Genomic DNA, 14,361 nt, shown 5'->3' with positions numbered 1-14,361 from the left:
TTCGTAAGAATGTTTTCTAATAAATTTTGTATGTATAAAATGCTTCAATTTTAGTTTACAAATATTTTTGTGTGTAGTTATTTAGAGCTTTTTGAAACATATAATATAGTTCCTTGAAACAACTATGGCTCATTTTCAAAATATCAAATTTCTAAAAAATAAACAAAAAAAATTGTTTTAAATCGAAAATAAAAAACAATGACATTGTTGATGAAAAAATATTTTTAAGACTATGAAAAACCAATTATTGAAATCGGTTGATTAGTTTTTGAGAAAACCTAAAAACAAACTAAAAGTTTTAAAGAGGGTACCTCTCACGAGCAATACAAACATATTTTTTTTATAAAATACCTAACGCCAATTGGCTCAAAAAACTTTTTTTCAAATTTGAAGTCAATTGATTGAATGGTGTGTACTGTAGGAGCCAAAACAAACAGGCAGAAAGACGGACGCATCAAGGGACCCACTTTTTTCGACTTCACAACCATCGCAATGTTGTGTTTTTACATTTCGACAAAATATCGTTTACTTTAAAAAATCATCATTATAATATTTTGTTAAGGACCGTGTTGTTGTGTTTTAGCTTATATTTTATTTACATTGCCTTATTTTAACTTTTTTTTCTTACATTTTGTACCTATATTTTTTTTTTTCAAAAACCTGATGTAAAAATAAATTCTAAATTAAGATTCGAATTCGCACAATATCTTAAGAACTTCAAAAACTAGTTGAAATTTTGTAATTACACTTTTTTACTTTCTTGATTTTTTTATTTTTTGAAATAAGACAGATGGATAGGCTTTTGTTTTCAAACAGCAACTACATTTTTCAAGATTGTATGCTACAAAAAAAATATTTTTTATTACTGTTTGTATTAAAATTGATTCATACCAGTTTCGAAGGAGTCAAACTGCCTTCCTTGTAAATAGATGCAGGGATGCTATCTGGAAGGAAGAAGTGCAATCTAGAAGGTTGAAGTGCTTACTTGCACCTCCACGTGGGGGCTCCCGGGAAGCAAGTTAGAGAAATCAGTGCAGCTTGATGATGAATCATACTGATCAATTCAAAGTTATTGAAAAAGGCACAGCTTAGAATTGGACTAAGAAAAATCTTAACTTGTGAGCGAACGAAAGAAGCTACGGTTTAAATGAGATTAAATTCTATGAAAGATGGTAGACACAGGACTGTCGTCCTTTCCCTGGGGCCAGGCGTTGACTTAGTGATAAAAATTATGCAAACCCAATAAGTTTCAGTAAATATACAAATGGAATGACCAAGTGTCATCGATATTTAAATTAAGTTTAAAAAAGTCTGAAGTGGAATTGAAAATCATTTTAAGGCATGATTTAAATTGTAGATAAAGCTGGGCTGATTGCTTCCCACAAGATGTCAAGCGACTATTTCTAGGGTTACGTTCCCTAGATGTCACTTCATCAAACACTAAATTATCACACCACTGTAGATGTGGTACCACGGGATATTTAAAAGCCCCTGGTTGATTCCAGGAACATATGGTGGGACGACATATTTGTGAGAGTGTCTTGGTATGCATAATGAATATTTTACATCACTCAAAAATCAATATATAGATAGACAAAGTCAAAATACAAAGGATTAACAAAGAAGTGAATTTTTTATTTCTTGGTAGCTTAGAAAGAGGAACTCACTCGAAGCATTTCGCCAAATAAGAGAGAGTAAATCTGTGCGTAAATCCTTTTGGTTAATTTCAAAAACTAAGTGAATATACAATGCAAGGAGCAGCAAGTGTAAAAACTTGCCGGCAAATTAAGGCTCATTGCCAGGAGTTGATGTTGTAAGCAGTTATTCCCTCATACCAGTGTCTAGTTTTCAGCTATGATCTTTAATATTCAGCTTAAAATATTTTCCTTTCACCTTTTTGTTCGAAAAATTTAAAATCTTATTATTTACTTTTTTAATATTTTGTCCAATACAGAAAACATTTTTGAAATCAACGAAATATTCAAATTAAAAGTTCACTTCATAGCCAGTCGTAAAAGTATGCTATAAATTTTATTAGTAGTGCACTTAAGCCAATGCGTACTTTTTTGTTAATTACTGTTTGAAAGCATCTTTGAGCATAATCGCTCAAAAGAACTTACGAAAATCCGGAAAGTAATTCATAAAAGCAATAACACTCAAAATCGGTTATAACAACAGCGTTTATAGCGAAATATCGGTTACATATTTCGAAATAGTCCTTAATAATTGTACCAATATGGCTTTTAACAGTATTAAATAGATACTTTAAAATCTGTCATTTTTAACAAATTTAAAAAACGAAAACAAATCTTTTACAGTAATTTGTAAACAAATTTCGCATTTTGTTTCTGAGACCAACTTGACATTTTTATTATCACGTCTTAGGTAAAGAGTTTCTTTTAAAAAAAAGTGGAAAATGTAGTCTTTTTTTATTATTATTTTTTAACTCAGAAAAAAAACTTATATTGTTTAAAATTTCGATTTCAAAGCATGAATAAACTTGTATTTCATCAACCATAAATAAATTAAATCTTGCAAGATTACAAAATGTTTCCTTTTTTTTAGTTACACAAAACACCGGATATAAAGGAAAAATTCTCCAGTTCTTCGGAGTTCGTTGCAACCGATTGTTTTAACTTGTTGACTAGTATAAAATGTGTGAAGCCCTGGATTTGTGTAAGTAACTCTATTATTTTAAAAATTCAAAAGTTGAAATAGGAATATATTGTTATACTTTAGTCAAATTACTAAACGAAAAAAATTCTGGGATGCGACCCACACTGATAACTTCCCATCCCGTCTGTCGATTTGTTTTGGTTAAAAGTTTGTCTATATGTACTCGAATCAATTTTTACCAAATTTGCGTACTATTTTTGTTAGATTTTATTTTTTATGAAAAACGGACTGTTGGATTTTTATATAAAAATTACTGAATATCGAAAACAATATTTTCTGTGAAATAAAATAAGTTCGAAGCCAATATTTTTAATTTTTGAAAAGCTATTTGAGTCGAAAGTAAATTTTTACCAAGTTTTAGAGTAGTTTATTTTTTAGAGTTTTATTTTTCAAAATGTTGAAAACAATTTTTCTTATAAGATCAAATAAGTTTGAAGCCTAAATTTCAAGTTTCTGAAAAGATATTTGAATTGATATTCAATTTTTACTAACTTTAAGTAATGTTTTTTTTAATTTTTATTTTTTATAAAAAAACTGTCAATTCGATTTTACTCAAAATTTTATCATGTGTCAAAAACATCTTCGTTGCACAAATTGTTTTGGAGATTATATCATATTTTAGTATTAAAGGTTACAATTTTTTTTTAAGTTGTTTTGATTTATAAAAAAAAACCGTTAAGTGGATTTTTTTCCAAAACATATACTTCTTTGATATCACGTTACAATATATTATGTAAAATTTAATTTAAGTCCCTAGCGTTTTTGGTTCGTAAGATATTTAGGGTTAACCAAAATGTTCACTTTTTTCAAACTGCTATGGTAAAAAAACCACCCCCGCAATTTCCTTGAGAGCCCTTTTTGCATCTTTTTGCATCTTTCTGCCTTATTATCTGTATAATACAATTTATTTGAAATCGGTATCTCTTCTGGTTCTTGAGCGATGTACGACGAAGAAACGTGGCGAACGTACAGACGTACACTCACAGACATCTTTCCAAAAATCTTTTATTTCGACTCTAGGGACCTTGAAACGTCGAGAAATTTCAAAATTTTTTAATTTGACAAATCGGACCCTTTACAATAACTTCCTATGGGAAGACGAACATACTTTTTTTCTGGCGCAAACAATTTTAGTCATCTTAACCAAACAACGAACAAATTCGAATCGTTATGTAATGTCTTTTATTTGCGAAAATAGATCGATCGTCTTCCTAAGTCTTAAAAATATAACATTTTACCTATTTAAATTTTAAACACTATTTCTTTGAAGTCATTGATTCCCAAAAAGCTTAAAGTTAAAACAAAATGTAAAAGTCCTTTATCCTTTGGTATATTTTCAAATTATTACTATTATTTACTTGTTAACCCTACTGTACACCATTAACTCATATCACATCAAATTATAAAACACACACACACATACTTTCATTCATTTACACTAAAATAAATTATAAATAATATATATTAAGGTAAAATACATAAATAAACAATAGTACAATATTAAAAGGGCCCAAATTCAAAAGGGTGTTAAAGTTTTCCTCAAATTGTTAGTTATGTTTGTTATCCATATAAAAGTATCTTTTCGATTCTACCCCTCCCCAAAAACACATAAAAGAATTGAACAAAATTTAAAAAACACCGACAAAAAATCTCCATAAAATATTCACATCCATGAGAGAGTGTTGTACGTGTAAGCTTAAATGTCAAAAAGTCAATTTACATTACGTGTAGCGGTACCTATATCTTCTTTTCCCTCGAAATGGCGACTGACCATTAAAATAAAAAATACAACAAAAAAATAACGGAAGTGGTGACAAACGTTTTTATCTTTCAACTTCACAGAACCGAAATGAAAATGAAAAAAAAAAAAAAAAAGAATTGGAAAAAAATTAAAATGAACCGAAAAACCGTTTCAGAACTTCGATAGCCTTTCGATTTCGAATTTTTGTTTTTTTTTTTTATTGGTTTTTGCATTTAAATTTAAATTTAAAAATAACATTAAAAATTTATTTCCTCTTTTGTGTATTTTATTCAAAAGAAGTGAGAGTAAAATTACGGACGGACAACGGGACGGCGACGGACAGCGGGATAGAAGGTTGGTTTTTTGGTAAGTTTGGTATATTTTGGTACTGGTGTTGGTGTTTTGGTGTTGGTGGTGTTGGTGGTGTTGATTGAAGGTGAATTATTCGTACCTGGCACAACGTACGGCGTTGGATACGGTGACGGTTGCCAATACGCCGAATTAATGGACGGATAAGTTTTCGCCGCCGACGAACTACAACTATTGGATAAATTTCCAATTACTGATGGCATTAATTGAGTGATGTTCCGGATGCCGTTGCTGTTGCTGTTTCTGCTGCTGATGCCGTTGCTGAAGCTGATGCCGCCAATGCCACTGACACTGCCACTACCGATGACGATACTACTACTACTACTTCTGCTAGCTATGTCACTGTTGTTGTCATTTGTCGTTGCTTCTGTCACTGATGTTGTGTTATTTTTCATTGCAGTTTTCGAGAGCAGAATTTTTCAACTCGCTTTTTTCGCAGTTTTTTCAGTTTTTTTTTTCAGAACTTTATTTTTGTGACAATTGTTGTACAGATATTGTGCGTCCTTACGTCTGTCGGCTAGTGGAAAAATTTCGGCGGCCTTGTTCGATTGGTTATGCAAATCGAAACGTTTTTCCTTTTTCCTCGATGTTGTTGTATAAATTACACACACACAGAGTTGCAATAATTAACACTTTCTTTAACACATAACACATAAAGTTTTTAATTAAGTACACAAAAATATTACGTGAACCATGAAACGAGCTTTTTCTTTTTTGACAGGAGTTTTAACAGAAAAATAAATTATAGGTAGATACAAAAAATGGAGACAGAAAATAAATATAAGCGTGGTTTTGAGGGCGAATTTTTGAATGACGGAGTTACAATAAAACTGCCGCCGTACTTTTGTACTTTAGTTGCAGATTGGTGCAGTAGAACAATCAAAATGAAGGAGGCGGTTCAAGTTTTTTTTTTTTAATTTTATATCGTCGTTTATTCTCTCTCAGTTCAATTAAAAACTTTCCGCTGCTGATGCTGATACGATATTTGTGTCTAAAAATACGGACCCCGATTGATCGGTGTTGAAAAAATGCATTTTATTTGTTTTTGTTTTTTTGTATAATTGCAATTCGAAAAGCAGCTACACTGTCTGCATGTCGCCTTAGCGTTGCGGCTAACAATGTGATTATGCCTCGTCGAGGAGTCGCATTTTATTGTGTTGAAAGATAAAAACGAAAATGTATCTTTCTTTTTTTCAGTCGAGTTGAAAAAATGCCTTATAAATCGATCGGTGGCAAGTAATTTGCGATTAAATCTATTTTCAATTTCGGATGGTATTTCGAAATGTGCACTTTTGAATGCTGGTGATGGGAAAGGGAGGTTGTATGGTCGGGTTGGTCGGTACGTTTTAAATGCTTAACCAAAAATTAATGAGACACTACAGTGAATAAAAACAAGAGTTAAGAAAAATGCAACTCACTGGATTTAGACACACAACAACTAAAAAGTCGAAGATGAACGAATAAACGAAAAATAAATAAAAATACAAAAACAAACTTAACGTTAACGAGATAAAAAATAATGTCACATTTGAAGAAGAACGCGAATTCACGACGCTTTTTTAGTGATTGATGTCTGCGGTGCAACTAAAGTCAGTCAGAATGATTATAGCGACGTTTTGGCTAAGTTTTGTATCTCGAACATAAATTATAGAAGAATTAAATTAAACGATACTTGAAACACACTCTAAAAGATAAATAATAATATTTACGCTTCTTTGGGTTTAAGAGAATAAAAGTGCATCTTGAATGGAGTTTAGTTAGCAATTAAAAATTATTATAATGCAGATGAGGGTTGATTCAATGCTTGGCCTAGACTTTACAGACTAACAGTGTGTTATGGTCTGTTGTTGATGATCTTCTATACGGAGTATGTATATATGCAAGACGACTTACGTCGATATGTGCACAATAATCAAGAACAGGAATATTAAATTACATTTAAATTACAATGAATTTTGCTAAGTAAGTTTATTAAAAAGGTTTTGTTTTGAGTTGGGTAGTTCATGTGGAAATTTGTTAGGTTTTATGAGACTTTATAAAAAATTGTTAGACGAGGTCATGATCATGAGTATTTTAATAGTACAAGTTTAAATAGACAAATAAAATTTAATGGTGAATCGTTTTGAAGGTTGGAAAGAATAACAAAAAGAAATTTTATTTATTTAATTATTCAAACCTGCGATACATAATTCACAAATTTTATGAGTCTCTCTTTAGCTAAATGGATCCGAAACCCAAAACAAATAACTGATCTCTTTGCGGAACATCTCGCAAATGTTTAAAAGATCCCTTACAGTTTTTTGACTAGAACGACTAGTTTGAGATTTCGTTTCCCAAACTCAAAGAAGTAAGAACCATGTGTCAATATAAGTTATCTTATTGATAATAACCGGGTTACGGTTTTATCACTGCTCGAGTTTTGAAAGAAATTCCATCAAAAAAACAATTTTTGATAACCGGATGCCTCAAACTCAGATATGTACCACACCATTGGAAAATTTACAGAAGTCATTGTTAGACGTTCCTTCTGAGGCACGATAGAAGAAACTTCTGAAGCCTCTAGGTTACGGAAAATTCTTTCAACTAGTCCAGCTATGCCAAGCTGCTTGAATTGAAAAATGCGGATGGCTCCTGGACAAATTCAAGTAATAAATCGCTGAACTTACTATATATGCTACTCACTTTCCTGGTAGTTGTCTTACCGAAACTTGCTAGTTTAAATACAACATATCCACAGGGTCTGATCACAAGGGATAAGCTACAATGGGCTCTCAACAGCTTCAAACCCTTTAAAGCTGCAGGACCATATGGAATAATACCAGCCGAATAACAAAAGACTTCTGATATAATTGCACCAATCCTTGAGGAAATTTTTACTAGCTGTCTTTACTTGGTCCATGTTCCTTCGGCATGGAGAGAAGTTAAAGTTGTTTCTATACCTATAAAAGCAGATAAATGCTAAATGTAGGATGGGCTGTACTGTACCGTTCCTGGCGAGTTCATCTGCCTTACAGTTACCTGGAATGTCTCTATGGCTCAGCACCCAGCAGAGGTGAATATTAAACTTTTGCGCCATCTCCACTAGAGATGATTGACAGTTATGGACTGTTACAGAGTCCAGAGATTTGATAGCGGCCTGGCTTTAAGAGAAAATACGGATATCAGATGTTGATATCACGTTTTCTTTTAGCCAAGACAAGACTTCTTTTATCGCCAAAAGTTCCGCCTGGACCACGCTACAATAATTGGGAAGAGAGACTTAATTTCAGTGGTTCAGAGTACACACCTCCACCAACCCCTTCTTTTGTTTTTGACCCATCAGTGTAAAAATGGATTGACTCATCCTCCAAGAATGTACTATGCTATTCTAAGTACCTTAGAATTACGGAGTGGCCAATGTTGTTGTTAGTCCACTGCGACGAAGCATTGAGTTGAATAGCAGAGCTTGCAGCTATTTGTTTGCTAAATAAGTCAAGAGGTGTAAGGTAGAGCAAGGTGTCCAGTGTTGCAGACGGGGTCGTGCGAAGCGATCCGCTTATACATAGGCAAGCTGAACGTTGGACTTTATTTAACTTATCCCTGTTTATACCTTTCCCTAAAGCAGTCCACCATACTGCAACACCGTACGTTAAAATCGGTCTGATTACCGATGTGTATAGCCAATGCATGATTCTGGGCTGTAAACCCTATTTATTACCAATAGCTTTTTTGCAAGAAAAGAGAGCTACAGTAGCTTTTTTGACTCTTTCCTGTACGTTGCGTTTCCAATTTAGTTTTTTGTCTAAGACAAGACCTAGGTATTTAGCCTCGTCTGAGAATTTTAATTGGATTCCTTTAATGTAAGGAGGGTTGACAAATGGAATTTTGTATCTCTTCCGAAAATAAGACCAAATCGGTTTTGTGTGGGTTAACACCCAGTCCACACCGATCAGCCCAAAGTATTAGTCTGTCCAAGGCATTTTGTAAGAGTTCTTTTAGGATATTAAGATGCTTTCCTGAAACTGCTATAGCAACGTCGTCCGCATAGGCTATCACTCTGAAACCCTTCGCATCCAGACTAGTTAGGATTTCATTCACCACTAGGTTCCAGAGGAGAGGGGATAGAACACCACCTTGCGGTGTCCCTCTACTAACAATTCGTCTGCTAGAAGAGTTGCCCAGTTTTGAGTAAATTATTCTGCTAGTAAGCATTAAATGAATTAACTTCCGAAACGAACTCTCTACATTTAGAGATGTTAGTGCAGATGTGATTGCAGATGTGTCCAAGTTGTTAAAGGCACCTTCGATGTCAAGGAAAGCAACCACAGTCAACTCTTTATGACGAAGGGAATATTCGATGGTGCGTACTAAAGTGTGTAACGCTGTTTCCACCGATTTACCTTTACAGTAGGCATGTTGAGACAAAGACAGAAATCTTGTATCGATACGTGCCCTTAAATGGATATCAATCAATCTTTCCAAGGTCTTATAGGCCGTAGATTTTTAGGATTGACTAGGGAGCATTTATCTGCTTTTATAGGTATAGAAACAACTTTAACTTCTCTCCATGCCGAAGGAACATGGACCAGGTAAAGACAGCTGGTAAAAATTGCCTGAAGGATTGGTGCAATTATATCAGAAGTCTTTTTTGTTTCAGCTGGTATTATTCCATCTGGTCCTGCAGCTTTAAATGGTTTGAAGCTGTTGAGAGCCCATTGTAGCTTATCCTTTGTGATCAGACCTTGTGGATATGTTGTATTTGAACTTGAACGTATATAACTGTTGCAAGTTTCAGTAAGAGAACTACCAGGAAAGTGAGTGTCCAATAATAAGTTCAGCGATTTATTACTTGAATTTGTAGAGGAGCCGTCTGTATTTTTCATGCAGCTTGGCATAGCTGGGTTAGTTGAAAGAATTTTCCTTAACCTAGAGGCTTCAGATGTTTCTTCTATCATGCCATACATTGTATCATACATTTATAACAATACTTTATAAATGGTAAAATAAGTTAGGAGTTGATGTAGTTTTGAAATTAATTTTTTAAACATTTTTAGTAGTGTTTTCCTTAAGTTTTTATATTTTGTTACAAACTTCATTTCAAGTTTTTCTACATTTTTGTTTGTTAAATGTGTAAAGGATTTTTTCATTTCTGGTTTATTGAAAAATGTTGATTTTCCTCACAATTTTATATGACGTCACAACGCATTACATACAATTTAGTTTAAATCGTCATTGTTATTTTTTCGAGAGATAAAAGGTACTTTAGTAAAAAAAAAGCCTCTTCCGTATACCTTAGCTATTATATTGTAAAACCAAATGCATTTTAAAGTCGTTATCAACGTCGGAATTGACTGACAAGAAAGGTGTCCTAAACTTCCTGACGTACAAACAACAATGTGGTACCTACTATATTATAGTTATAAAAGAGTTGTCCTTTTTGCAAACATTCTGATTAGCCGCATTGGCCTTGTTCTTAAAACAACACCATCTTAAGTACTGAACCTTTCCTTCTATGCCAATTTGTGCAAAAATACGTATATTTTCAAGCTCTTGAAACTTTCAATTGATTTGAAAAGCCGATAAAACTTTATTTAATAAACAGAAAAAAATATTAAATTATTATCGATCTCATTACACCCATGAAATAAAAATGACAAACAAAACTTTATACGAAGCCCATTGTTTTGTCCCTAGAGTACAAAAAACACATTGCAGAAGATAATACAAGTCCTTATTTTCAAGTCCGGATATCCCTCTCTTGATATAAGCATCCTCGTATAATAGTTTTTCGATGTCGTCTGTCCCCGTAAAGAAAACTAAACTATATCTTTCCTGATGCCATATTCTTATGCTTAGCTTATTTTATTTTTTTTTTTTTTTTTTCCAATACTCAATGTTGAGTGTGTCTGTGTCTGTCCACAGGCCTCTTCGGTTCGGGCCAACGCCAATAAAAACTACGAAATAAAAATGTCTGCATTATGTCCGTTCTTCCTGTTTGCAGCCTCAGTCCCAGCTAAAGCCCCAGAACAGCCAACTTCAAAATCGACTATTTTTCTAGTTGCTACTGTTTTTCTATGGCGCACATAAAAATCAAAAACTTATCCTCGACTGTCGCTGTCGCTGCTGCTGCTGTGCTGCTGCGTCCTTTGACATTTTATTTTCTTGGAAATCCTCCAACAAAACTATTCAAATGAATTTCAATATCGTAAGAGCAGCACATAATGCAACATTACTTCCTTTTTTCATTTTTATATTTCTTTTTGTTGAAGACAACTACTGTCATCGTCATAAAGTAGGAATATGACAAAAAAAAGGATGAAAGTTATGAACGAAATAAGAACAAAGTCGATGTCGATGTGGAAGCCGTGTGCCAAAGAAGGTGTCTATTTAAGTGGCAATTAGTCCTGGGTCAAGAGTGTTGTTCTCAATAAATTTGCCAACGGGATTTGAAGGATGCGCCACCCCACCCATAAGCTCGGGATATTTCCCAAACCCTCTTCATTGCAGGTATGGTAGAAAATATTCCAGGATGCTTATATTGAAACTATGTCAAGCAAAAGTAGCTACTTGGATTCAGTGAATATTATTTTTCGCATTTCCTTCATCCTGTTGGCTGATGTGCTCATAATAACCAAGAACACTACTTAACCCCATAATTTTGTTTTCCCTGTTTAAGAATATAACAGAGAAAAAAAAAAAAAAGAAAACTTAAGGTCCTGTTGGGTAAAGGTTCTTTTGCTAAGGAATTTGATATACATATTTATGTATATACATTTTTTAACTCGTTGGTAAGTACTTAAAAATAACAGAAACCGAAACAAAAACAAATTTTAAACAAAAATGGAGGAAAAAGGAAATACTTGCTTTTTTCATATTCAGCAGTCAGCACTTATTTCACATAGGCACACGTACTCAAAAGGGGTGGAAGGATGTTGAATTAATTTTTTAAGTTAACCGTGACCGAGGTGACCATATTTTTTTGATTTTTAATATTTTTTGTTGGTTTTGAGTTCTTTATTTTTCTAAGGGCTTATTTTATAATTTTACAAAAAAATCAGTTATTTCTTAATTTTTAGTTTTGAAAAAAATATTTAGAAAGTTTTGAAATTTTGTTGAATATAGACGAAATACGTAGTTTGGAAGAACAATATTAAAGTAAATAAAACCTAAAAAACGAGGACGAAAATTAACTAGGTGATGTTAAAAAAATGAAATGCAAGGTTTCGAAAACAATAAACAATATAAGTTTTAAGTTGGTTTCAAAATAAGAAAAGATCTCAAGAACGACTCCGATTATCACTTATGAAAAAAAAATATATTTATTAGTTGTTTTGAGAAACCAAACAATTTTCAATTTCAACTTAATTCAGCAATCACAGCTTTTGGTCCTGGCAATCAAATTAAACTCTTCCAATGGGATTTTATGTTTAATTAAAATCCGAATTCTGAACTACTCCATTATTTAAGGTTTTTGAGATTTTACATTTGAAAATTCTAAAAAACACATTTAGAAGGATTTTTGAGACTGTGTAAATTCATGAAGTACCATTTTTCAATAAAATTTATGATTGTGATTCGGAAAACCAATATACCCTTTTTTCAATATTAAGTCGAAATATTTTTAGTTTTTTACAAAAGTACATTTTTACCAAGTTTTAATATTGTTTTTTTTTTAAAGGTTTTTATTTTTTTGTAAAACATTTACCGAATGTTGACAACAATATTTAAAAAAAAAAGAGGCTGGGACGCGACCCACACTAATAACTTCCCATCCCATCTGTCGATTTGTCCTGCTTAAACGTTTTTCTATATTTACTCGTATCAATTTTTACCAAATTTGCGTACTATTTTTTGTACAATTTATTTTTTATGAAAAAACGGACTGTTGGAATTTTATATAAAAATTACTGAATACCAAAAACAATATTTTCTGTGAAATAAAATAAGTTTGAAGCCAATATTTCTAGTCTATTTGAGTCGAAAATCAATTTTTACCAACTTTTGTTACTTGTTTTCTTAAATTTTTAATTTTTTGAACAAGAACTGTCAATTAGATTTTTTTTGAAAATTTTTCAGAATGTTGAAAACAATATTTCTTATACGATTAAATAAGTTTTAACCCTTATTTCAATTCAATTTTCACCAACTTTGAGTAACGTTTTTTTAATTTTTTTTTTTATAAAAAAAAAACTGTCAATTCGATTTTTTCAAAATTTAATCAGATGTCAAAAACATTATTTTTCGTTGCACAAAATTGTTTTGGAGATGAAATCATATTTTAGTTGTAAAATTTTGGAGGTGGAAAATTTTCTGCATCTTTCTGCCTTATTATCTGTATACAAACGTTTATTTAAAGTCAATATCTCTTTTGGTTCTTGAGCTATGGACGACGAGTTTATCATATTTTGTCGTTGCAGTTTCACATCCGAAGAAGAGGGGTGTGAATCTGAAAACGAATATGAAAAGCTGGGAGTATTATCGTCAGCGAAACAATGTATTGGATTAGTTGTTGCAAATAGGAGATTATTAATAAAAATGAGAAAGAGTGTTGGAGATAAAACAGAGCCCTGAGGCACACCAGCATTTATTTTGTGGTTTTCAGATTTGAATGCATCCAATACAACTTGTATTGTACGATTAGAAAGGTAATTACTAATCCAATGAAGCAGGGATTCATGAAAACCGAAAGCACGCATTTTCGATAAGAGAGCCTGATGCCAAACCCTATCAAACGCTTTTGAAATATCTAGTGCAATAATCTTACTTTCTCCAAAACTATGTAAAGATTTGTTCCACTGTTCGGTGAGATGAACCAAGAGATCACCAGTGGACCTATTGCTACGAAAGCCGTATTGTCGGTCATTAAGAAGCTTTCGATCTTCGAGATATTTCTTGAGCTGATAATTAATCAGCGCTTCCATGACCTTGGAAAGAAGGGACGTAAGTGCAATCGGTTGGTAACTAGACGGTGTAGAAGATTCGCCTTTTTGGGGAACAGGTTGGACAAATGCGGTTTTCCATCCGCTCGGAACGAGACCTGAGGAGTAGGACCGTAATTTGTGGTCATGTAAAAATTTGGACGGTCGAATATGGGCGTTGCAGGCCTTCCTGGCTTGCTTGAACTTATTCCAGTTTTCCTCTGTTGGATTGGCTTTAAAACAACGGAAACTTACCTTCTTGACCCTAATAACCTCTTTACAGCTCGCATCGAACCATGCCTTTTTCCTTAGGTCTTATGCTTTTAACCCTATTCGGGATAAAAGTTCTCATTCCCAAGAGAATCAAACTTGTGATCATATCAGCGCTGGCGTCAACGTCACTATCGAGGAAGCATAGTGACCAGTTAAGGATCCTGAAGTAATTATTGAGACCGTCCCAGTTGGCTTTCTCGTATTGCCAAACGGTTCTCTTAGGAGCTCTTTCTTTAACTGGAGAGTTTTTACATGAGAAATTTGCTGATATGACACAATGGTCAGATGTGCCTAGAGAAGATAGAACACTAACAGTGTACTTACCAGGGTCAGAAGTAAGAAACAAGTCAAGAGTGTTTTCTGCGCGTACTTACCAGGGTCAGAAGTAAGAAACAAGTCAAGAGT

General features: G+C 33.0%; 1 protein-coding gene across 12 annotated transcripts in view; it reads right to left on the bottom strand.

Annotated features, from left to right (window-relative positions):
- Nucleotides 1-14,361, bottom strand: part of LOC129948884 (CUGBP Elav-like family member 2) — a 434,239-nt gene that overhangs the window by 98,250 nt on the left and 321,628 nt on the right. The window contains exon 1 of one of the 12 annotated variants that reach the window (XM_056060034.1): nucleotides 4,869-5,923. The exons of the other annotated variants lie outside the window; for them this stretch is intronic. Coding sequence (XP_055916009.1) covers nucleotides 4,869-5,181 — 313 coding nt within the window. The 5' untranslated portion in view covers nucleotides 5,182-5,923. Of the gene's footprint in view, nucleotides 1-4,868; nucleotides 5,924-14,361 lie in introns of those variants that run through there. 12 annotated transcript variants of the gene reach the window in all.

Source organism: Eupeodes corollae, chromosome 3 (genome assembly GCF_945859685.1).
Source record: "Eupeodes corollae chromosome 3, idEupCoro1.1, whole genome shotgun sequence".
Lineage (NCBI taxonomy): Eukaryota > Metazoa > Arthropoda > Insecta > Diptera > Syrphidae > Eupeodes > Eupeodes corollae.
This window is presented reverse-complemented; position numbering and strand designations above follow the sequence as displayed.